The sequence below is a fragment of the Nothobranchius furzeri genome, chromosome 7, assembly GCF_043380555.1.
Source record: "Nothobranchius furzeri strain GRZ-AD chromosome 7, NfurGRZ-RIMD1, whole genome shotgun sequence".
Classification (NCBI taxonomy): Eukaryota; Metazoa; Chordata; class Actinopteri; order Cyprinodontiformes; family Nothobranchiidae; genus Nothobranchius; species Nothobranchius furzeri.
This window is the reverse complement of record NC_091747.1, coordinates 75,777,714-75,802,395: the sequence shown is the minus strand read 5'-3', so window position 1 is coordinate 75,802,395 and position 24,682 is coordinate 75,777,714. Positions and strand designations below refer to the sequence as shown.

At 42.8% G+C, this 24,682-nt stretch overlaps 1 protein-coding gene and 1 long non-coding RNA gene across 6 annotated transcripts in view; one reads left to right on the top strand and one right to left on the bottom strand.

Annotated features, from left to right (window-relative positions):
- The window catches only part of rbfox2 (RNA binding fox-1 homolog 2), a 70,699-nt gene that overhangs the window by 41,614 nt on the left and 4,403 nt on the right, over nt 1–24,682 (bottom strand). For 4 of the 5 annotated variants that reach the window (XR_001572580.3, XM_015954248.3, XM_015954247.3 and 1 more), the window contains one exon: nt 11,284–11,334. Coding sequence is in view for 4 of the 5 variants with exons in the window: in XM_015954248.3 (XP_015809734.1) it covers nt 11,284–11,334 (51 nt within the window). In the remaining variant the exon portion in view is untranslated. Of the gene's footprint in view, nt 1–2,384; nt 2,956–11,283; nt 11,335–24,682 lie in introns of those variants that run through there. The other variant, XM_054751624.2, reaches the window with a different exon arrangement.
- Nucleotides 150–23,137, top strand: LOC129167209 (uncharacterized). Its single transcript, XR_008566043.2, has 4 exons — nt 150–1,461; nt 16,530–16,657; nt 16,744–16,764; nt 22,298–23,137. It is a non-coding gene; the product is annotated as an uncharacterized lncRNA (long non-coding RNA).

Sequence of the window (24,682 nt, the reverse complement as noted above, 5' to 3'; positions counted from 1 at the left end):
CACATGTCAATCACTCTCATTTGCCTCATAGCAACAGGATATCAGTAGCGTCCAAGCTCCGCCCACTTCGCTCTTCTCCATCTCCTTATAGGGTAACAAGTCTGCTTGTCAAACAAACGCCTCCCACCCCCCCTCTATCCTCGGCCTTGTAGGGTCTCCCCTCCCTCCCATGGATTTAGTGGGAGAATCCGATTCTTCACACAACCCTCGAGTTTTCCTGTCATCTTCATGTTTAACACGCCGGTGGCTCTTATGAAAAATAAACACTCCAGAACAAGAAAAGAGGATGACACCAGGTAAACACGTGCGCAGGTGAGCACACAAACTCAGGGACAGATGTGTGTTTACCTGCAGAGAAAATTCAGATGCGACCATGAAACCAGTCTGGCTTGTTTAGGCAGGGCTTTGTGTGAACACAACACGCGTCCTGTTGTCCGGCTTGCCTTTTAAAAATGCACGCAAGCCAGCTGGAGGACGGCGTTGTCACTGTCAACTGTACCCTCTGAAGAGTCGACGAGGGCAACCCCCTACCTGTTTCCGAGGCAGTTCCATTAGGAAGCCTCGCAGCGAGCCCTCTCGCAGAGCATTTAAGAGACAGCTGCTAAAGAGGCAAAACTGTCCCGGCGGCTCAGGAATGAAGCAGTCGCACTCTTGTCTTCCCACAATCCAAAAGGTGTTGAACCTCTCGCAGCTCTCCTCATCTACATTTCTCCTCGTGCCTCGAACCAGCCGACAATCAGCACAAAACGAGTGACTCATGCAAGTTTCCACGGCAACGCAGCTTATTGGGATCATTTAACAACCATCATTGTAAACGCAGCGAAGAATCAATAACAAGATTTGGAAGGTGGCGGGAGGGGGTGGGGTGTTGAAACCTCATGACCTGTTCAGTTTATGCAAGCGTGGCGGTGTGTGTGCTCAGCTTCTGAAGCAGGTAGGCGACTCTCCCTCGCCTCGGGGCACACACTTAGGTGGGGCTTGAGAAAATATTTCTGTCTCTTGCACCCGATTTGCTGCTCCAGCTCCTGCAGAAAGGGCCAACGCTATTAGCACAAGTAGCACCATGGCAGGGCTAATAAATCACCCCCATCATGCAGCACCTTCGCGCGCTTACACACGCGTAACTGCAAAGTCAGCTCTACAGCGTGTAACAGCGTCACCGAGCAAACCGCCTCTCTCCAGTTGACCTGCAGCACTGTCACGTGCTCCCCGTGTCTACCACCACGTCGCCCGTCCTCACCCGAGGCGCTGCTTGGCCACTGTCCGAGGGTGTCCCATCACCTTAAAAATCTGTTTTCTGTTCCCGTGCTCCCGTTCTCTCTCTCTCTCTCTCTCTTTTCCAGCCCATCCCCCTCTCATCCAGGGGCTCTTAAAGGAAAACATTGAGATAACAGCTGCCAGGGCCCCAGGGAGAGCGAGAGAAGGGAGAAAAGAGATCAGTGAGGAGAGCGGGATTCCAAGGTACAGCTGAAAACGACACACACACACACACACGGCAGCAAACACACACACACACACAAAGCCACTCTCATCCTGACTCACACCAGCTGAAATGTAATATGAACATGACACTTCATGCACCAAGTTTGCAGCCCACTGTGCGCTCGAGCTTCTGTGTGTTTGTGAAACGTGTGACAGAAATTAGGGAGGAGGTGTTCAGAGCCGAATAGAAGAGATCCAGAAGGAAGCCTTGGAAAGTCAGGGTGAGTAATTAAACAAAGGCAGGGGCAACTGTTCTGCGGACACCTGTCCCCTTCGCTCACGGGCTCGGGCGATGTACAGGGACAGCTGCAGGGTCCACGCCGAAGAAAGACTTTTCTCTCACATCTCCTTCCCCCTCCCCGTTCTCAAAAAGAGCCTCTCCGTTTTCACTCTTTTGCTTGGACAGAGTTGATGCCAGAAGACGTGTAATAAACCGCCACATCCAGCTGTAACAGCGCGCGCACAGATTCTTCTGAGCATACATAATACATGGCCGAGCACAGTTTCTGGCTGAGGCAGCTCTTGCTGTTCAGACTGCGTGCACGCTTTTAGCTCTGGGCAGGGGAACAGATGCCACAACAACGGCGAACAATAATACATCGCCGCTCGTGCGGATCATAATTGCGGCGATACAATCTCCAGCCTCTATGTTGCTGTCGTCAACTGTGGCGTTTCACTCCTCATAGCTGCCTCCGCAACTCCTAGAGTAGTCGCAGCAGGACCCGGACGGGGGTCCTGCACGGGTCGCGGTGACAAACGGGTCGAGCGTTTCCTCATCGGTTAGCGGTTAATTGACATTTACCAGTCGGTGACAGCACCGGCCGTTCCAATCCCGCTTCACGTAGCAGAGGAGCCCACGCCTCGGCTCCGACACACGGAAAGATAAGAAGACAAACACTCACCGACAACACGTTAGGATAGTACAGTCCCATCATCGTATTGTGTGCAACAACTCCCAACAGTCGCCGCTCCTCGCTCCTTTCCTCTTCTCGCACTGCCTCGCCTTCTCTCCCTCTCCGAGGCTCTGTCACCTCACCAGCTCAGTCTCTCTTGTCTGTCTCACAGATTCAAAATCTCCCTCTCTCTGCCCCCGCTCACTCCGCCTGCCCTGCCAATCCCCACCCCACCGCCGCCTCCTACCTCCTCCTCCTCTGCTGGCCTCTGTCTCTGTCACTCTTCCTCACTCGCGTGTCTTCTTCTTCTTCCCCCTTTCTTTATCTTTCTCTCTGTCTCCCACTCACTCTTTTCTTTCCGTCTCCCACTCGCTCCTTGCTTTCCTTCTACCCCCAGCCGTCGTTTTCGCTGCTGCGCCCTTGCCTGCTCATCTCTTTCTGTCTCTTCACCAGTCCTCCCCCTCCTCCTCTCTCACCCAGAAAGCCCGATGCCTCTCCCCCTCTTCTTACTTCTCTGCCTCTGTCACACCTGCAAACTTTCCCCTCCCCTCGGTATCCTTCTCATGTCGCAGTCCTCCCCTCCTCTTTCTCGCTCTTCTTCTGTTCTCTTTCTCCATGTAGGTGAGTTAACTGGGGCTGCTGGCACCACTGGGAGAGAGAGAAAGAGAAGACTTTCCATCTTTCTCCCTCTAATCTCTCTCAGACATGCACCTTGTTACGCAAATGTGCCGGTGACTGCACTTTAGAACAATGCGAATGCACAAATGCCGCTAGAGTGAAGTTAGAATATTAAAACTGGGCTATTCGATGTTTTCTTGACATCAAAAGGGCTAAAAAGCTACTAGACCTGCTGGAACTATTACGTAATGATGTGAGCTTGGTAGCTGATCACCATTTCTCTGACTGTTATTATTCTAATTTACCATAAATAAATAAGTGAAGGTAACTGGGTCAAACAGAGAACAGAGCAACCGATGACGTGGATAAAGACAACTATTTGGGTTACAGTGCAATGTTTATTTACTGGTATTAATATTTTTATTGCTAGTGCTTATTTTTAGATTTCTTCTCATTACTCTCAATATCAACTGCTTCTTGTTCCCAAGAAGTCAAAAGTTTCCATTTCAGGAACCCTTTCCAGAATGAGCTACTAGAGGAACCGAGACCAAAGCAAACGTAGCGTTTCCAAAATAAAAGTATATCCGGGAAAAGGGGGAAAGGTGACAGGGTAAACGCTCGGTCCTCTCAGTTGTTGCTAAGTCACAACCATTTCAGTGCGAGTGACGTCACTGATGTCAGCGCCAGAAGGCGCCCACGGACATTGAAGCAGAAATCCAGAGTTATTTTCTCTGATAGCACCATCTAGAGGCTGAGAGCTATACTGCACCAGGGGCGGATTTAGGACTGAAGAAGATCCGGGGCTTAACACGTACGCACACACACACACACACGCACACACACACACACGTGACACGCACTAGTCACTAGTCAACATCATACATATATGTCTTGTACCACATAATTTTTAATCTGAAGCTACATATTAAGCATTTTCAGGGCAGAGTATTGTTCCTGTTAGTGTTTAGTGTGAGATGATAGTAAATATTCCCTTTCTTTCTCCAAAAACTTTACCTGATAAGCTAACTTTAGGCGAACCAGCAGCACAACAAATATTTTTAAATAAGACTCACAAACCTGAGTCAACACCAGTCTCATCAAAGCTGGGGTTCTGTCGTACTTTTGGACTAAAAAACGTCCTTATGTCCATCTTCACTCATGTGTTTCAGGCAGAGAGTGTAGAAGAAGCCGGCTGCTGAAGGGCTTCTTCAGTGGTGGAGGCTCAGGCAGGCTGCATACAAACTACTGCCAGCTGCTCCCTCTCTGTTGGACTTTGGTACTGCATGTTACTTCCACGATTTAGATCCGGGGCTTTTCATAAAACATTCGGGGCTTGAGCCCAAGTAGCCGGGCCTAACGCCGTCCCTGTACTGCACCTTACAATGTTCTCCCCACTTCTGCTTTTACAGATGGAAACAATGCCTCTCGTTTGTGAATACACATCTCCTGATGGCCAACAGAGCTAAAGTATGCTGTAACTGAATCCATTGTAGGACAAGAGAGCAGCTGTGTGTGATGTAAAAAATGGCATTTAATTCATTCGCTGCCAGCCGTTTCCTGATCGGTAAAGCCCTTCGCTGCCAGCGTTTCTCATCGTTTTTACAGTTTTTTTAAGAGTCACAGAACGTTGCGCGCTACGTTGATGTCGACGCCAAAACAACCAAAACAAAGCGGAGACGCACCTCTTACATCAGGAAGAATCCGAGTGTTTCCAGCGTTATCCGTTCTTTCATAATCCGTTATTGAATTGTGATCGGCAGAAGCTTTTCCGGTTCGCGCCTCACTTTTTTTTACAGCAGCGGCCCAAAACGATCTCCTAACACATGGATTTTCTGCTTCCTGATCACGTGACGTGTGACGTATGCGGTTGAAGATCGGCTTTAAAGCTGAGATGTTTGTTCCCACGGTGCGGGGGCTCATTCCGACGCCCACGCAGTAAAAAAAAAATGCTAACTGGCAGTGAACGGTTGGATTTAAGATGACTACTTTAGTCGTCAATGGCAGTGAATGAGTTAATGACCAGAAGGAGCGCCGTAAAAAAAGGAGACCACAAAAGCGCTGTGAATCACGCCGCGTTTTTCTGCGTTAGGTTTAAAGCAGCCTGAATGCTGCATATTTTCTTCTTCTTTCATTCTGCTTCTCCAGCAACTCTTCCAATTTTACAAATCGTAGACGTTTAATGACGTTTGCCAATAGTTTACAACCGGTCAGTAAGAAATAACCACAAGTTCTATCCAGTGACTCTTGTGAATTCATACCCCAGTTATCCTGAAAAGTGGTCCTTTCAGGATGTTCTGGTGAAATGGAGATATGCGTATAACCCTGAGGTCTGGTAAAAATACCCATGAAGCCTAATCTATACTTCTTCACCTGCATCAGTGTGGAGACAAGCAACACCAGTATGACTCGGCGCAAGGGCTCTCCGACACAGAGGGTGTTGGAGACATGCCCAAAATTTTAGACATCCGTCGAAAATGCCAATATTTAGCGGCAGACCCAGAACAGATTGAAGAACGCATCGTGGAAAAAGTCAGAAAATATGAACATCTGTTTACCCGTGACTGCAGGAGCACAAGATACAGAGCTAACATGGCCGGAAATGACAAGAAACGTGGGGTTAGAGGTGGCGACGGCATGAAGAGGTGGAGGAGAATGAAGGACAAATTTGTCCATGTTGTAAAGTCTCTGAAATATATAAACACATTAGCAAATACACCATCGAGGACCGGATACATGAGTGTTATGGTAGCAGGATACCACATAAAAGTGCTGCACCCTCTGTTGGCCAGGCGGAGAACTCTCCGCTGCCTGTGCTGACGTTTGCATGTAAAAACCTTTCCGACACTCCGTGGACGTCTCCGTTGCAGAGCTCACTGAGACGTATAAATCAGGCTTAAGTTCCAATAGTGGGAATGGGTCTAAACCTAGCCTTGATAGGAAGGTTGAATTTTTAGGGGAGATTCGGTTCAGTTTTCCAGCATTGCCAAAGAACAACAATTAGAAATGTGCATGTGACAAATCAGAGGCAACTGCGTACTATCTGACAAACAACAACTCCTCACATAAACAACCCTAGGGTAGAGACTTGTTTTTACTTTCTGCATGTGAGTATGCATTGATGTCATGGTGCCTGACCGCTAGGGTCACCAACCCTCCTGCAGCCTAGATTTTTGTCACCGCCCGGATTGTTTACATTAACGCACCTGTCTCATTTATCTAAAATGGAAGCACTATAGATACAAACGACAAAGAAAACAGACCCAAGGAACAGTTGTTACTAATAGCATCTGGATAACTAATCAGTCAGGGATAATAAAGGCACACACTGTCAAATTTCTATTAAGAAATCACACAAACTTCCATCTTGTTTTCTAGAGATGTGAAATCAGCTCCTTCTTACCAGGCTGTGGTGACAACTTTATGGATTGCTTCTGCTCGCTGCTGCTTCTGTAGGGTTCAACTATGCAGACAAACGAACTGTCAACCTGCACACTGTCAAGATGAAAGGTTCTATTCTCACCTTTACGGTGCTTTTACACCACAATAGTTGGAGTGACAAAGCCTTTGAGGTTTAAGTATTTGTCATAACTAGTCATTGATGTTTAAATCTTAGTCACGTCTCTAGTCTTCAAGGTTCAAATCCCTGGTCTTTAAAGTTTAAGTCTTAGTCAAGTCTCTAGTCTTTGAGACTTACATCTTAGTCAAGTATCTAGTCTTTGTTTAAATCTTAGTCAAGCCTTTGGTGTTTGAGGTTTAAGTCTTGGTCTTGTTTCTAGTCTTTATGGTTCTAGTCTCTAGTCTTGTGGTTTAAGTCTTAGTCACGTTTCTAGTCTTTATGGTTCTAGTCTCTAGTCTTGTGGTTTAAGTCTTAGTCATGTTTCTAGTCTTTATGGTTCTAGTCTCTAGTCTTGTGGTTTAAGTCTTGGTCTTGTTTCTAGTCTTTGAGGTTCTAGTCTCTAGTCTTCCAAACTAAGCCTTAGTTATGTCTCTAGTCTTTGTGGTTTAAATCTTAGACATGTCTCTAGTCATTGAGGTTTAAGTCTTTGTCATGTTTCTAGTCTTTATGGTTCTAGTCTCTAGTCTTGTGGTTTAAGTCTTAGTCATGTTTCTAGTCTTTATGGTTCTAGTCTCTAGTCTTGTGGTTTAAGTCTTAGTCATGTTTCTAGTCTTTGAGGTTCTAGTCTCTAGTCTTCCAAACTAAGCCTTAGTTATGTCTCTAATCTTTGTGGTTTAAGTCTTAGTCATGTCTCTAGTCTTTGAGGTTTAAGTTTTATTCATGTCTCTGGTGTTTAAGGTTCAAGTCTCTGGTCTTTGAGGCTTACATCTTAGTCAAGTATCTAGTCTTTGTTTAAGTCTTAGTCATGTTTCTAGTCTTTATGGTTCTAGTCTCTAGTCTTGTGGTTTAAGTCTTAGTCATGTTTCTAGTCTTTATGGTTCTAGTCTCTAGTCTTGTGGTTTAAGTCTTAGTCATGTTTCTAGTCTTTATGGTTCTAGTCTCTAGTCTTGTGGTTTAAGTCTTAGTCATGTTTCTAGTCTTTGAGGTTCTAGTCTCTAGTCTTCCAAACTAAGCCTTAGTTATGTCTCTAGTCTTTGTGGTTTAAATCTTAGACATGTCTCTAGTCATTGAGGTTTAAGTCTTTGTCATGTCTTCAGTGTTTTGAAGTTTAAATCTTAGTCAAGTCTCTAGTCTTTAATTTGAGTCTTAGTTAAGTCTTTAATCTTTGCGGTTGAAGTCTTAGCCATGTCTTAAGTCTTTCAGGTTCAAATCTTTATCCACGTCCAAGTCGAGTCCCAAGTGTTTAAGGTCGTTGAATCTTTATTTTGGCAAATGTCAGACTCAAGTCTCCATCTCAGGTATTGGAGAGTTTAGTTTTAATTAGTGCTGTCTAGTTTATAGTACTGTTTAACTGACTGTGACCTGGTTTAGGAACTAATATGAAACGAAAAGGTTCAGGAAAAGACTTATTTAGGATTAAATACAGATTGTTAATCTAGTTCACCAAATAATGCAGATATATACTGTTTTGTTGTGTTTATCTGGGGCTTTGAAATACATCCTTAGGCATCAGTAAGAGTTCGGACAAAACGTGCTCATATTATGCCATCAAATAAAAAATGTGCTCACATATCAGGTTTATAAAACAGTGTATTATATCAGCCTTAAGAAAAAACAGAAATATCACATAGTTCTTTTTCTTTTAACCCTACAGATTTATTTCAGCACCTTTCATTTCTTTATTTTAGATGAAACTTACTGCAAAAGTTGTTAATGAATCAATCCACTGTCAAAAATCTGTTGTATGTTTCAGTTTGGGCCAGCAGGTGGAGCTTATTTATGTGCAATGATTTTGAGTTAGAGGTTTATTTTAGCAGCATAACTACACAGAGGGATGGAACACAAGCGCCCCCTAGTGGCTGGCTGCAGTACGACTGTTTAAATGAATGGGAGCATTTATAAGCTATTCATATAATTCTTACTTTACTGCAGCAAGTTCAAATATTCATAGTTATGAAACATTTGGTTGGAATGACTTGCTTGGTGCTTTTAAAACATTATGATTGCATGAAGGTGAGCAGACGTTTCGCTCCACAGCCGGAGTGCAAAATTAACAGGGCTGCTTCTTTGAGGATGAGACATTATTGTTAGCAAATGAAGACTTTTAAACTTTTTTCCCTCCAAGTGCAACATGACTTTTTAGGAAGTGTCTCCTAAGAACACAACATGCATCAACATTTGCTTGTTGAGCCGACTTGAGTCTTTAGACTGCTCCACTTACACATTGTTGGGTTTTGCTCCATTTTTCCTGGTTTATTTCTGAACACGTTCGTTTGCTGACCAGCCGGCTGACCAGCCGCATTGTTGGCTCCTTGCCACTTTTGTTTGTATTGTAATACAGAGTCTCTCTAATCCTGCTGGTAAGCATTTTGTGAGCATCAAGTAGAGAAGCTTTACAATACGCTGCCTCGCTCCCAGAAAACACAGCTAATGGAGACTCTAGACCAAACTGTGCAGAGAAAATAAAGTTTACTAAAATTATAATAATTGGAAGAGATTAACTGAATTGAAACAAACGGGATTGTCACATTTTCTTATTTTAAAATATTTATATTATGTATTTTTTATACTATTACTTTTCTCTTTCTTAATGATAAAACTGACCATTTGTATGGTTCTTTCAAAACAATGTTCTAGTTAAAATGAAATGAAGGCAAAAGATTGCAAAGATAATTTCCTTTTTTTAAATTATTACCAATCAATGTCCGCAGCGCATTTCCGACCACTAAAAGTTTTTGATTGTCTGAGTCCACGTGGCAGATATGGTATTTTTAGCGAGGAAATTGTTCTAGAAATATTGTCCATAATTCATAAATTTTATTTAATAATAATGTGCACATAACCCAGTGCATAAAAGATGAGCACACACAAAAAACTGTTTTCCTGCAAACCTGAGAGAAAGACTCAAGCATTCATTTAATCCCTACACTCAAATTTTCATTACATTAAAATTGAAACTACAGAATGAAAAAAATTATGTTACTAAAATTCTCTAAAGATATATATTTTTTCTGGTTAATTGATGCTTTTACCAAGAAAAATAACAATATTTATATTTAAAAATTAAATATAATGTAATTATTTAATTTATAATATAATGTAATATAATATAATATAATATAATATAATATAATATAATATAATATAATATAATATGATATGATATAATATAATATAATATGATATGATATAATATAATATAATATAATATAATATAATATAATATATTATGATATGATATAATATAATATAATATGATATGATATAATTTAATATAATATAATAAAATAAAAAATTTAGAGCCATGATGGTTATAATACAATGAAACATTTATAAGAATTACATATAGTTTATTAATTTATCTGTTTTTCTCTTAGGTTCAGTACATGCTGCAATGTACGTTTCCTAGTGGCTGACCTGCAGGTCAAAGGTTTAAAACACTGTTGAAAAATGATTCCCCTAATAACTTTTAACAACTGCAGACCTGAAGTCTGAAGGACCTTGGAGCCACTTTCTCACTGCAGCTGCTTATAAGCAAGAGACACAAATCTGCGGGACAATATGGACATTTTCATGTGGGGCTACACTTAATTTTTACGTACAAAACATGCTCAGTAAGCTTAATCTATCACTGAGTCGTGTAGGACATCCCATGTAACGGCAAACAAATGTAACTGTGATGATTTCATAGAGCCAAAGACTATGGAGGGGTATCGCACCAGCAACCCCCAGCCCTCCTGAGCAACAACTGTACATTGAGAGCTGACGGATGAATCTGTCAGCTTTTTTCTGCTAGAGCTGAGCTCGCTCCCCACAGAGCTGCTGCTGCTCTCCAGTCTCGTCCTTCCAGGAGCCTTTGATCGCATCATTCTCACACTGCTGTTGACAGTTTAGCACCTCGGTGTTGTTGAAGTCTCTGCTGCCCAGACGGCATTGTTTTCCTCCTTGTCTTTTTCCTTTTTTCCCAGGTCAGTTCACACCTCCAAGCCCCGGCAGAAGTCCCCGACTGACTCCTTTTCTTGTCCAGTCAGAGATTCCTCCCCACAAAAGTCCCTCATCTTACGACATCACGTCTGTCTAATTGACTTCTGGGCATCCACTTAGCAACATTAAGAAAACAACCCTCTCTTATTGTGGGGAATGAAAGCATTTGAGTGCAGACCGAAGACAGATTGAGTGCAGATAAGCAGCCAGAGGTTGCAGCGCATCGCGGGGAGAGAGGGATGATAGGATTACGAGCAGAGCGTGAGAGGATGAGTGGATGAACGCAGGATGATCTAAGGATTAACCACGTAAACCGAGCAGTCTAATAACACAATCAGCCAGCTAATACAAATGCAGGGAAACAGATTGTTTACTTACACACAAACATATTCACACACACAGAAAAAACAACAACATGTGATGCAGCTAATTTTCCATTATGACCGTTTGTGTTGGTTTGTGGGCAGAAAAGCGCCGAATGTCTCCGTGTCTAAAAGTTTCGAGATGAAATAAACGTGTCCTGCATGCTCAGAGATGATTACTATCATCGAGGAAGGAAAGTAGGTGGAGGATAGGAATAGAAGAGTGATAGTTGTGGAGGCACGTCTTCTTCTACACAACCATTAAATTAAAATCCACTCCCCCACTGCGTGTTTCAGGGAGCCACGCTGAGCCCTTTTAACGCTGCAGCGTGCTGGAATGTGGCAGATTACACAACGGATATTCTTGCAGGTGTGTAACTGCCCTTACCTGGCTGTGAGATGCGTATCCATGGTAACCGAGGGTCAAGGGGTCGTTGTTCTGAAAGAGAGAGAGCAGATTTCTGTAATTATTATAAAAAAACAGACAAATCAGTTTTAGTTTCCACACGAAGCAGTTTTCATCTCCTCCTTTCTCCATCGGACTTTTAGTTCGGTGGTGTTTTTGACTCCTAATCAAATTAACTCCACCGGTGACACACACACACACAAACACACACACACACACACTCAGCCTCCTCTCGAGTTTTCCGCCCAGCGGATCTTTTGTCTGCTCGTAACGGCGTGATAACAGGGGGTGGGTGAGCTCATGCGAGCGGCGGATGAAAGACAGGAAGATAAAGAACGAGTGTCACCGCCGCTCTTAAATCAGAATTAGGTCAGGAGTGTCAGGGAGCGCGCGAAGCCCATTGGCGTGAAACGCAATCACGAGCCCTGATGAAATCTCTGCTACATTCCCGCTTTTAATGTTCTAAGCAAAGACATCAAACATCTGCTGAGCGATTGCAGCCAAAACACAATGCCGAGAAATCAACCCACTGACAGGAACCCTGTCCTCTGCTCATGAAGCCGTCTGAACTTTATCCACACCTTAGCTTTGTTTATGCTAATGTATTCCAATAAAAATTCCACTTTCTGCAGCAATTACGACACACTTTGATAAGAGGAAAACAGATTTGCCTGTTCTGTGACTTCATATCAGTAGATTAGAAAACAACTGGGCTCCTCCCTCTGGTCTTCCTTTCATGTGGAACCAATGTCCCCCGGGGGGGGGGGGACCACTTTGCTCTGCGCGCTTTGCAGCGTGAGCTCGCCTGATTAATACTGTAGCCATCTCACTCTGGACCCCATGAGGCCATTTCACTAAAACTGAGCACAACATATCCAAATGTATGAGGCGCAGGCGAGGAAGAGGAGGGAGCAGGAAGCGCCGTCGTGATTGAAAAATACAGCTTGTGTGAGTCTATCCCAGAGCCAAAAATGTACTTAGTGAACTGGCTTAGGGAGGCAGAAGCTCTAAATAATGAATCACCTCTTAGAGGCTTGAATAACATGAATAAAGTATAAAGCTTCTTTTCCAACGAGGGCGAACTCTAGACGCAACGTGCCACAGGTACGAAGGAGCAAAACAAGCCCCTGCAACAAAAACTAAGAGACACAATGATTTATGGACTTGTGCGCTGCAGCGTGGCGAGGGCTGTTGCTTGAAGACGCATCCAGAAACATCTGGAACTCATATGTGCACGAGCCTGAATTAAAGCTGGCAACGCAACGAAGAACGAGCAGCGTTGGAAAATTTTAAAAAGGAAAAAAGATGGACGTAGAGAAGATGATGACTCATACGAGAGCGGAGTCATGTGCCTAATTTCCTTCAGGAACCAGGGAGAACTGGGTGGGAACGCTGGGTGGGGGTGGGGTGTCCACTCGCTCACTCACACAGCTCACAGGAAACGCGACCATTCCACCATCCCATCTCATCATTATTTTCAGTTATTAGGAAAACAGCTGATTAAGGATGGTGGACACAAACCATCTGTATCATGTTTATTGTGAAAAGATTAATCACAGACGCTTTATTTTCATTAGTGTTTTAAAAATCTGATGATAATGTTCAAAAAGTACCGAGCCAGCAGCTTCACATACATCACTATCACTCATGCTCGTTTGTTTGTGTTAGCAGTGGAGAAATGCATTATTCATACATTTATATCTCAAAACTTCTTTAAAGGGGGTGATGTGTATGTGTGTAGGGATGGGTACCGAATTCGGTACTTTTTAAGGTACCGACCGAATTCCATAGTACCGATCGAGCACCGATTCACGTCATTTCAAACGGTGCCTCGTTTCGGTACCCGTCCTTCATAACGAGAACTTGTCTAGACAGCTACGCATGCGCAAGAGCGTTATGTCGTCGCTCGCTGCGAGCCAGTTGTAAACGGAGCAGCATGGTAGAAAGAACGCACGCTAAAGCTTGGGTCCACTTCACTAAATGTGATGGGTAACTGGGTGATGATGAAACCAGCGACAACGATCTAAGTGAGACATCCTCATCTTAATCTGCTCCGGTAGGTAAATATAATTAGCTTGATTTGTTAGCTTCCGTTTCGCTAATGGTGCGTTCGCTTTCTCCGTGAAACTCCGAATTCCCGACTAGAAGAACATGAACGCGCTCTAAAGTTTGGCTTCACTTTACTAAATGCGACGGGTGATTGGGTGAAGATGAAACCAGTGACAACAATCTAAGTGTGAGGCATTATCGTTTTAATCTGCTCCAGCAGCTAAATAACGTTAGCTTGGTATGTTAGCTTCCATTGCTACCATAGTTATCAGCTAAAGGTGCGTTCGCTTTCTCCTCGGAAATTCTAACTTCCCAATAGGAAAAATCAAATGAAAAAAGACGGCAAAAGGAATGAAGATACACAGTAAATTTAGTTCACAGTAAAGATGTTCGCTTCAGTTTAATTATCAGCTTGTAAAACTACAAGGACGATGTTAAAATACAAACAGTTGAATGTTATTTATCGTGATATTTATCAAATATTGTTATATATTGAGAAATATATATTTAATTATAAAAGAGAATTAAAATAATAAACACTCAAAAGTATTGAAAACTGTTACCGTTAACGATTCGTAGGTACCGGGAATTAGTACCGGATCGATTCAAATGTCAAAGGTACCCATCTCTCTCTCTCTCTGTGTGTGTGTGTGTGTGTGTGTGTGTGTGTGTGTGTGTGTGTGTGTGTGTGTGTGTGTGTGTGTGTGTGTGTGTGTGTGTGTGTGTGTGTGTGTGTGTGTGTGTGTGTGTGACAGAACTCATCTCCTGAACTCATGAACTTCACTTCTCCTCTCAAAGCCCTACGGGTCCAGGCAGGTGTGTGAGTGTTCCATGTTAGATTTGGTCACAGGATTCATGTCTTTTCCTATCGAGCCTCGGGACAGAAGCTTTTCATCCATGGGGGGGTGCATTTCAGGGGGATGTGAACCCACAGGTTCTACAGAACACTTACGTGCTAAGCCTCCACACTGTCAGCTGAACCATCAGAAGGTTGTTTGGCCTGGGTATATATCACGTTCCTCTGACTCTTCACAGTAAACCTACATGTGCTTCCCCAAGGGGCTGCTGGCCAGGGTCAGGGTGGATTCTGGAAGCTGGCGTGACAGTTCAGAAATCAAGATAATCACCGAATGGCGTCAGCTGCCAGATCACGTGCTGCCCAACAAACGCACGGTTCACAGCACTCAGCTAAAATGCTGGAATAAAATATATGTTTGCGTTTTCCCCACCAGTGCATTTCTTATCTGACAGGAGAGAACCGTGATCATTACTGCACAACATAATTAGCCTCAGTGATTACACTGCATCAGTACTTCTGCACAGCATCATTCAAGGGAAACCAGAGACGGATCCCAGACTTCTGGGACTCGTGTTGGAGCCTGAGTTTGACAGAACACTGCAGCCAATGTTCTTTTTGAAATGCCAGAAGGAATTTGATTAACTAATCTTGAAAAAAAAACTGTGGTTAATTTGCTAAAAAATATAAAATAAAATAAAAATCTAAACAAAAATCTCACTGGTTTTAAATGTCAATGCCCTGGTGTGAAGCACACACCATTCCCAGTTGAGCTCGTCACTGAATCCAGTCCTCAAAGGCCACTACCTCGTATGTTTTAGATATTTCCTTGAAACTTAATTTACATCCTCTGCACGTCAAATTCTGCAGAAGCCCGTTAATCACTCATGAACTCAAATCAGGTGAGCTGGAGAAGAAAATCTTCAAAATCTTGCAGGATAGTGACACTCGAGGACACGGCTTTGTGACCACTAATGAAAAAGGGAAGTTTTTTGCTTACTGTGGACTTATCCATGCACGTGTGGCATTAAAATCAATACTTTGTCCTCAAATTTGCTGTGACCAAAGCACTGAGTTCAACAGCGATCATTTGTATGGTGTTGTGTCCTCTGTGCTTTAAACAGATGCTTCTATTTATATGTTTCCAGGATTGTGGTGTCTCACGCAAACAATGCCATGTGAACAAGCAAATGAAGTCACGACCGAGAACAGAATGTTTAGAAATTAAAAAACTGATCAGGTTACAAGCAAACAGAGCTTAAGGACACGGCTCAACCCTGAAGTCTAAGGCCCTGTCCACACATAGCCGGGGATCTGCCAAAACGTAGATATTTTTCTACGTTTTGGCCTGTCATCCACACGAAAACGGATCTTTTTAAAAACTCCGGCCAAAGTGAAGATCTGCGTTTTCTCCGTTTTGGGTGTCTGCGTGTGGACAGACAAAACCGGAGTTTTAAAGTCCGCAACGTCACTTTCCGCGACAAAAAAATGCTGACATCACGTGTGCGACCTGTGTTTACACTAGCCGACAGCATGGATGCCCTCAGAGCTGCGCTCGCTTTATCAATTGTCCAAGCGCTTTTTGCTTGTTTGTTTTTGCAAGCGGAATTACTGCTCCTTGCGGAAGACCACAGGCGAAGGACGAGGTTAAGAACGGGGGAAGTACTGCCGCCTACAGGTCTGGCATGTCCTTAACAACGTATTTATCCGGGTACGTGTGGACAGAGTTTTGTTTTTAAACGAGGTGGTGTGGATGCAAGTTTTTGGAGGGGCGGATATTCGTTTATTAAAAAACCCGGCTACGTGTGGACTAGGCCTAACTTGTACTACAAGAGATGGTCCTGGTTTTAATGGTACTAAACGCTCCTCATATGGTCTGATAGTCTCCCTAGACCTGACTGTGGATTTGTCTTATTACTATAAGACACAGTTTCTACTGAACCATCTAAAGTAGAGATTCACTAATTCTGGTTTTGAAGGCCGGTATGGATTTTCAAACCCTGTATGGCTCTGGTTGTATCTGACTTTAGAGCTATGTTTAATTGGACTGGGTCCTATCTAAATAGCTGTGCTATGTTCAGACCAAATGTCTGATTGACAATTTATATTAAAGCTGTGGTTCACTTGTTTAATCAGCACATTTGCAGTGGTCTCTAGTAGGAACGAATGCCTTGTAAGTTGTGGGTGTGTGTATGTGTGTGTGCGCGTGCGTGCGTGCTTGTGTGTGTATGTGTGTGTATAAGTCAGCTGGAGGTAAAAGTAGCTTCAGACAACAGAATTTGGAGTCATTTCCTGATATTTGGACATCTCACGTCTGATTAGATAACAACAACTCAACTCTACCACTGACAATATTGATGTTTTATCTCCACAAATAACACAGGCCTAGAGGAGTCCTGCTGTGCTGTGGAGTTTCTAATGCTAGTGGTTAGCTTCTACTAGCTGAGACGTTCTCTGCTGTTTCCTGAACGCTAAACCAACAACAGCCTTTCCCGTCCTGAGCCAAGATGGGTGAGTCCATGCATGTTCTGTGATAGTGTGACGTAGATCTGTCAGGATTTTCTAATCCTAAAGTTTTACCGTCTATTTTCTTTCAGAAGCTGATGCAGGAGATGGGTGTAGGAGACTATTTTCTTGTTCAGCCTGCATGAAAACTCAAAGTGACTGATTATAATCATTAATAATGTTTTTTCAGTGAAACACACCTTTAAAAGTAACAGTACTATGTACCAACATCTAACCATGATGTCATCATCAAATGAAAGGCCTTTCACCAACCAACGAATTATCACTGGAGATGTAGAGATATGAAAACTTGAGCTGATATAAACATGGCCGATAACTGATTTCTATCAATATTTTATAAATTTCCCAACACTTTCAACACAGTGCCAAAGGGACCACACCGCCTGCAATGCTAGGTGGTGACATTATTTGGTCTTTCATGTCAGCGTTCTTCCATGTAGTTTATAGCAACACATATAGAGCTCCGGGAGTTGACGTCACTTCTCCCAGCATGCAACAGTTCAAATCGAAACGGCGCCATATTGGCAGGCAGAAGCCCGCAGCTGGACTATTTGTTATTGTCAGAAAACTCAATCAAACGGGAAATATGGTAGATTCCTGTTGTGCCCCAGGATGCAGAACAGACGAAGACGACATAAGGAATGAGCCGTCTACAGGATTCCCAAAGATCCGGAACGCCACAAACGTTGGATGATTGTAATAAAACGCGCTAGTGACCGGGCTAAAATGAAACTGTGGGATCCCGAGAGTAAAGGTTTTTGCTTATGCAGCGACCGCTTCATATCAGGTACTTAAACCAACATTTCCTCAACTGTGTATGGTGTTTATTTTAAATGCTTTTATTACGATTCTTAGTGGGCTTCCTAAACTTATTTTGGCGTGGCTTTTTCTGTCTTATTACTCATAGCAACAAGTAAACATCACGTAAAACGTTGCCTCGTGAGTTCTGCGTGCTGCCGTTTACGTGTTTTATGATCACAGCAATTAACCGGCTAAGCTGTATTTCATTTTTAAGCAATGGTTGATCAATTGTCAGATCACACATAAAAAGCACTTTGGATTGCAGGAGAATGTATGAAGAAGACATTTATTATTTCTAGACATGTTTTGGCTGTCAAACTTCCATAATGCCCCTTTAAGGCAACGGTTCAGTTTTCTGATGCTACGCATAGCTAACAACTTCAAAGTGTTGAGATAAAGAAACAGAACTACTAAGGTTATTCGAGACTCAAAAATCAGATTTCTTTTGGTATAAATTAGGGCTGGGTGATAAATCGAAAATTTATCGTTTGACTCTAACTGATAATATTTTACCATGTCAATAAATTCAATAAAAAAATAAAAAGATGTGTGCAGGTTGGCGATGTTAGTGTCTCCTTAAGAAGCTGTACCACCTCGAGTCACATGACAACGTGACTCAACGTAACACACGTGACAGCCCAATCTAGTAGATAACTTGTATTGGGCATGCATGTAGTTATCGTCCATTTATTGTAGGGATGCACCGATACTGATACTGGTATCGGTGCCGGTACCAGAGTTAACCAATACCAGGAGCCGGTACCAGGAACCGATACCAATGCAGTTGCTTGAAAGTGGCTTCACTGTAACTTGTCGGTTCTGTTCATGTAATATTTTAGTTTTGAAATCATTTCTATTCATATATTTTACTTTTCATCTACCTCACAGTCTTTTCCTGTTGAAAGTAGAGAAGAACATAAAACCTGTATTCCAATTCATAGCATTTTTTTTTTGTGTGGTAGAAGTATCGGTAATCAGTATCGGCGAGTACTTAGATCCAAGTATTGGTATCGTATTGGTTTGGAAAAAAGCGGTATTGTTGCATCCCTAATTTGTTGTTATCGATGTGAACTCCTCAGTATACCCTGGTATTGATTTAGGCCGTTTCGCCCAGACCTAGCATGAATTTATTTAGCTTCTCTGAGAATTTGGAATCAGTCACAATCTGGACCAGCAGGTCAGTTAGATCTCAGTATCGCCTGAGGAAATCTTTGTTCCTTCTGGCATCACAATGCATTTCAGTGTCTTCTGATCAGTCAGTTTTCTCAGCTTGTTATGTAATTGTTCACGAATCAAAGAAACCATTATTATCTTTTCAAGTTGTCACATTCAAGTTGTTAAAAACAACTGTTTAGACAATCTCCTAACCGAACTGTAGCCAATTCCTTTATTTTTTTTTTACCAGCCATAAGTATTGCCTTTATTTTGCAGCAAATCGGGTTTAGAAACAAAAGAGTCTTAAAGTTTTTTCCCACTTTTGAATAAATAAAGATGAAACACCCGGGAAGCTGCAGGAGCAACACATCACCCAGCTGCACTTCATTTGCAATAATAACTGCTCCTCAAACGCATCAACCCTTCCTCAGAAATGCATCCCAAACCTCTGCTAGACACTCTGAAATATAAATCCTTCCAAAGACTTCACAGAGAAATTTATCGCTAAATAATCGAGGCCCAAAAAATAAACAAATATTCTCCAGCAGTTGTGCGAGTACATTTTTCTTGCTGACGTTTTCATGCTATTTCAGTGCCAAGGCTGCAATAAAAGCACAGAGGGATGATCCACAAACATTAACGTCCCAGGCAAGCCATTTTTCCTCCACGCTGCCACTCACGGCAGGCCCTTATTAGGTTCGAGAGCGCTCCGGTTCCTACGTGGAGTGACAACATAACGCAGGCCGCTCAGCAGCGGGCCAAATGGATACTGAAGCGGACAACCTTGAATTGCTTTTATTTTCGATTTATTCAAAATGTTTCACATTTCTCATGTACCATGTTCAGCGCCTTGGACTTCCTGACAGGGTCGCGGAAGGCGCATTATAAATAAAGCTTTGATTGATTGATTGAACCTCCTCTCAACATTCCCAATAATCGGAGGCGAGTTGCAGAGGAGAGGTGCGTTAAGAATCCGCTTCCATCCTGAAAATGGAAGGAAAAAAAAGGACTTCCCCCGGTGCTGCAGAGGAATACAAAGCAGATTGATCATGTGCTGTAAAGTCGATGGGGATGAGCAGAATATTAATTCGAAGTCCATATTTTTGGACTTTATGTGCAGTGTCAGCGCCAGGAAATCAGCAGCTACCTCAAACTGCCAGAAGGATCTCAGACGTTTTCCTTCTTCCACCGTCTTTATTTACTCGAGTTAGCTGAGCATTCAGTCATCTTTCAGTGGGGGAGAGGATTTAAGCTTGCTCTGGTTTTCAGTTGAAACTTCTCACATCTGACTTGACAGGAAGTGCCATCCTACGCCCTGTGATGATGAGGACGGCCAATTCAGGTTTCCAATTTCAGATGATGATTTTATAAGTCAGGGCTGATATTCATTTCCAATTTATTTTAGCAGATATCTAATTTTCCATCTGACAACATGCCAGAGTGTTAAACTAAGACCATCTTTCATAGCCTAGAAATCTAGACAGACCGCAGCACAAACAAAACGATTTTGCTTTGCGGGTCGGTCTGGACACTCCTCCACAGGCCTGAACAGTCTTGTGTCTCGCCAATCACAATGCTCTATTGGTTCGGTAGGTCAATCACAGCACTCTATTGGCGCTTACACATTAGCATCAGTACGGACGGGTACGGTACTGGAATTAGGTTTCACACAAGGGTCAGATATGCGTTTTGGGCTCCAAGGGGGCTCTTTTTTTCAGACCTCATCCCCAGCGGTCTGACTGGGACAGAGTAGACACTACAAACTGATTGGCCGGCTACAATTATGCCTACCAACTCCAATTGGTGAGTAGAATAACCCAGCAGGGGGTTCCCGCATGCGCGATTCATTTTCATGCTGGATGCTGTTGAGTTCACTTCTCTGTCTGTAGCACAGGGCTCTCACCCAGTGGGAACGAGAAGAGCTGTGTGTGTGTGTGTGTGTGTGTGTGTGTGTGTGTGTGTGTGTGTGTGTGTGTGTGTGTGTGTGTGTGTGTGTGTGTGTGTGTGTGTGTGTGTGTGTGTGTGTGTGTGTGTGTGTGTGTGGCCCTGTTCTCGGCGCATCGGAGTGCTCGCCCCAGTGAGCTGGCAGACAGCTGCTCAGTGGGAGGAGAATGCAGTGTGTGCGTGCGTGTGCGCGTGCGTGCGTGCGTGCCCCACAGCAATAGAGAACAGTTTTATGAGGAGGACACGCACAGCAAAATAATAAAATGATGTTGTCCAGATTCTCCAAAACCAATACAGTTCATGACTGCCTTTGTTTATTTTATTATGTAGGACACCACAGACACACCCACGCATCTTAAACGCTGCTCACGGGCTCGAAATTTTCGCATTCCTGAGAAGCACTTTGAGCACTTTAAGATTTCATTGAAATGTAAAGTGCATTACAAATAAAATCTATTATTATTATTATTATAAGTCCATCGTATTTATATTTGAACACTACACCGCCCGTTCAAGACAGAACTGACGCTATCCTCTCCTGACCGACGCAAATGTGTTAGTGCCATATCGGTTTGGTGAGCCAACCACAACGCTTTATGAGTTTGGTGGGCCAATCATAATGCTCCATCAGGTGAATGGGCCAATCACAGCTCTCTGTGAATTTGGTGACCCAATCAGAACGCTCTATTGGTTTGGTGAGCCAATCACAATGCTCTATCGGTTTAATGGGCCAATCACAACGCAATATCTGTTTGGTGGGCCAATCATAACACTTTATTTGTTTAGTGGCCCAATCACAGCTCTCTATCAGTTTGATGGCCAAATCACAGCACTCTATCACTGCGACTCAGCAAACCAACTAAGATGTGACAGTTTGTTTGAAATGACTTTGGTACCAACTTTGGACTATTTAGTCTTAAGCATTTCTTTGAGTCAAAAGCAGACAGAGGTACTTAAGTCCTTTGTTTAGAAAAAGGATGTATCTGCGTCTTCTTTGACAGTGTATGGCGCACTGCTCTGTTGACTAATGGTGAGCATGTCACGTTGTTCAATGATCCAATAGCATGCAGAAACAGTTTGAAATGCAACTGTAGATTATGTCCCATGACAAATCTCTCTATGGGTTGTGGCCTGACTATATATTCACATATATAGGGTGGCATGCCAGGCTACAACCTTTGTTGAGAAACAATAGCATTAGAGTAATTTGGGTTAAATCATGAAAACAGTGATCTCCTGCAACATTACACGATCTCACAAGACCTGTTGGCATGTGAGATTGGCCCACCAAACCAATAGAGTGCTGTGATTATATATATATATATATATATATATATATATATATATATATATATAAAATATTATTTCCCTACAATTTTGACACAATGTAAAAGCAGCCATACCACAGAAACTTTAAAAAGTACTTACATCTGACTATCAGCTCCTGTTCTAAGAAATAAAGTATGCAGCCCAGCACACACACACACACACACACACACACACACACACACACACACACACACACACACACACACACACACACACATCTGCCACAAATAGATATTCCTACCTACTTTTGATTTTTTGCATCTGTCATGCAGTTGCATCATTACAACAAATTAGGAAAATATTTTGTGCCACACCCTGTGCTGCCTTCACATGCAGGTCAAAGTTCAACTCCTGCCATGATGTCAGAAGTAATGTTTTTTTCTCTCTTTCATCAAGGATGGAAAGGATTAAAGCGGTGAAGCTCTGTTCCTGCGGAGAGTCAGGACTGCTGTAACATTTTCCACCTTCAGAAGATTAACTCTACAGATGCACGTCTCTGTAATTTTATTGAGGTTTCTGGAAACGGCATTTGCCAAAGTTGGAAAAATGAACATCGTTTAAGAAATATTGCCTCCAAGAGTAATAAAAAATAGTTATGAATAAGTCTCTTGTTATTTACCTCAGCAGGGAGACAGTGATTACTGTATATGACACACAGACTACTGCGGGTGGAAAATATAAAATAAGTTTTGGAACAAAGTTTGAGGTCGAAGCTGGTGCTCCCCAGTCATTATGAACATAGTTTGTGATTTTCTCATTTGATTAGTCTGTTAATGTGTCAGAAATAACAAGAGAATGTTCATTGTGTTTGATGGGGATGGAATAACAAACAAATGGTGTTAAATAAAGCAATCACATCTGCAAGGCTGCAAACTGCATTGTTATCATGGCTGATGAAAATTACTCCACTAATTAATGATTAAAACCCTATCAGGAAATCACAGCTCAACCCAAGGAGCATTCATCTGAATTACTGATGAAATCATAAATATTTGTTAATGTCTGTACACCAAGTCTTTATTTTTTTTGTTTTTGTTTTAAATAAGGCTGTCAGATTTCCCCTCCAGTTTGAGATGTGAACCCATAAGCTGGGAACAAAGCCTCTTTACTGCCAGTGATAGTGCAAATCTGTTCCTGCACCAGCGGAGAGGCTGAGAATGGGGAGGTGAAGGGAGGGGGAGGACCTATCCCCACTCTCATTTCCGGACTGTACAGGCAGTTCGATATGTTTTAGAGGCATGGAGCCCCTCTCTCTCTCTCTCTCTCTCTCTCTCTCTCTCTCTCTCTCCCTCTCCCTCTCCCTCTCTCCCTCTCTCCCTCTCTCTCTCTCTCTCTCTCTCTCTCTCTCTCTCTCTCTCTCTCTCTCTCTCTCTCTCTCTCTCTCTCTCTCTCTCTCTCTCTCTCTCTCTCTCTCTCTCTCTCTCTCTCTCTCTCTCTCTCTCTCTCTCTCTCTCTCTCTCTCTCTCTCTCTCTCTCTCTCTCTCTCTCTCTCTCTCTCTCTCTCTCTCTCTCTCTCTCTCTCTCTCTCTCTCTCTCTCTCTCTCTCTCTCTCTCTCTCTCTCTCTCTCTCTCTCTCTCTCTCTCTCTCTCTCTCTCTCTCTCTCTCTCTCTCTCTCTCTCTCTCTCTCTCCAACACACACACACACTAGTTCACATGTGCCTTCAAGTGCATTAGGTTTCTGAGCCTGCCTGTCAGCACTCTCGGACAGCGCGCCGATGTACAGACAGCCATTTACCTTCCCAAGCAGGAGCAAACAGGCCACTTCACCTCCATTACTGGCTCTTTCAGTGACGGTGAAATAGCTTTCTGTCTTCCAGTGGAGTACTTCAGCCTACATAATCCACTCTAATGATATCCCCAGCATCCTCCTACTGTCCAGCGATGTTCTATTAGCAACAAGATATGACCATTTGGGGCTGGAGGGGTGAGGAGGATTGTTGAGGGCAAGAACAGCAGATTTATTGAGCCAACAGTAAGAGAAAGAGATTTCTTTTAGATCAAAGCAAGGCTGATGAAATAAAAGAAGTGAATAAGAGTTGAGACTTGGTTTATCTTCAAAACCTCCTCCTACCATACTTCTAAGGAGCTAAAAAAAGTTTTAATCACAAACTAAAATTGGATTATGGAATAATCGAAAGATACTCAAAAAATATCTGGTTATCAGAATTAAAGCTGCCGTTGCAAATTTGGAAAACAAATGAGCTTACTTTGTTCATGCCTCTTATCATTCTAACAGTATAACTATAAATGTAATGTGGAATTGGGCTCAATATATCTATCGATAGACAAGTGGTGCAATAGAAAAAAAATGGGTCGATAAACATAGATAAAAAAAAGTTTCGTTTTTTTTTCATTATAACCTATCAGGTAGCAGCATACTAGACTCACTGCTTACTCCTAACCAATCAAAACCACAGACACACGCTACGTCACCAGGCTCTCTCCTCTCAAACCAAAACAGAGCATGGCAGCAAGATGTCGCAGCGAGAAGAGGCGGTCAAAAAAATAAAATTACCAAAAATAAAATGGCCAGGGCTACACGTCAAATATATTGTCTACAATTTTGAACATATTTTTCAATAACTATCGATATCGATCAATATGAAAAAAATTATCGATATACTACTTTTCTATTTCGTCCAGCCCTAATGTGAAGATTGATTTTTTTAAAGAATAAAGTGGTCCTCTTGCATTTGTCCAAAAACCCGGACCGTCCGGTTGTTAGTCTCACCGAATCACCACACTTCCCTCATTACTCACTCGCATATTTAGCAACAGAA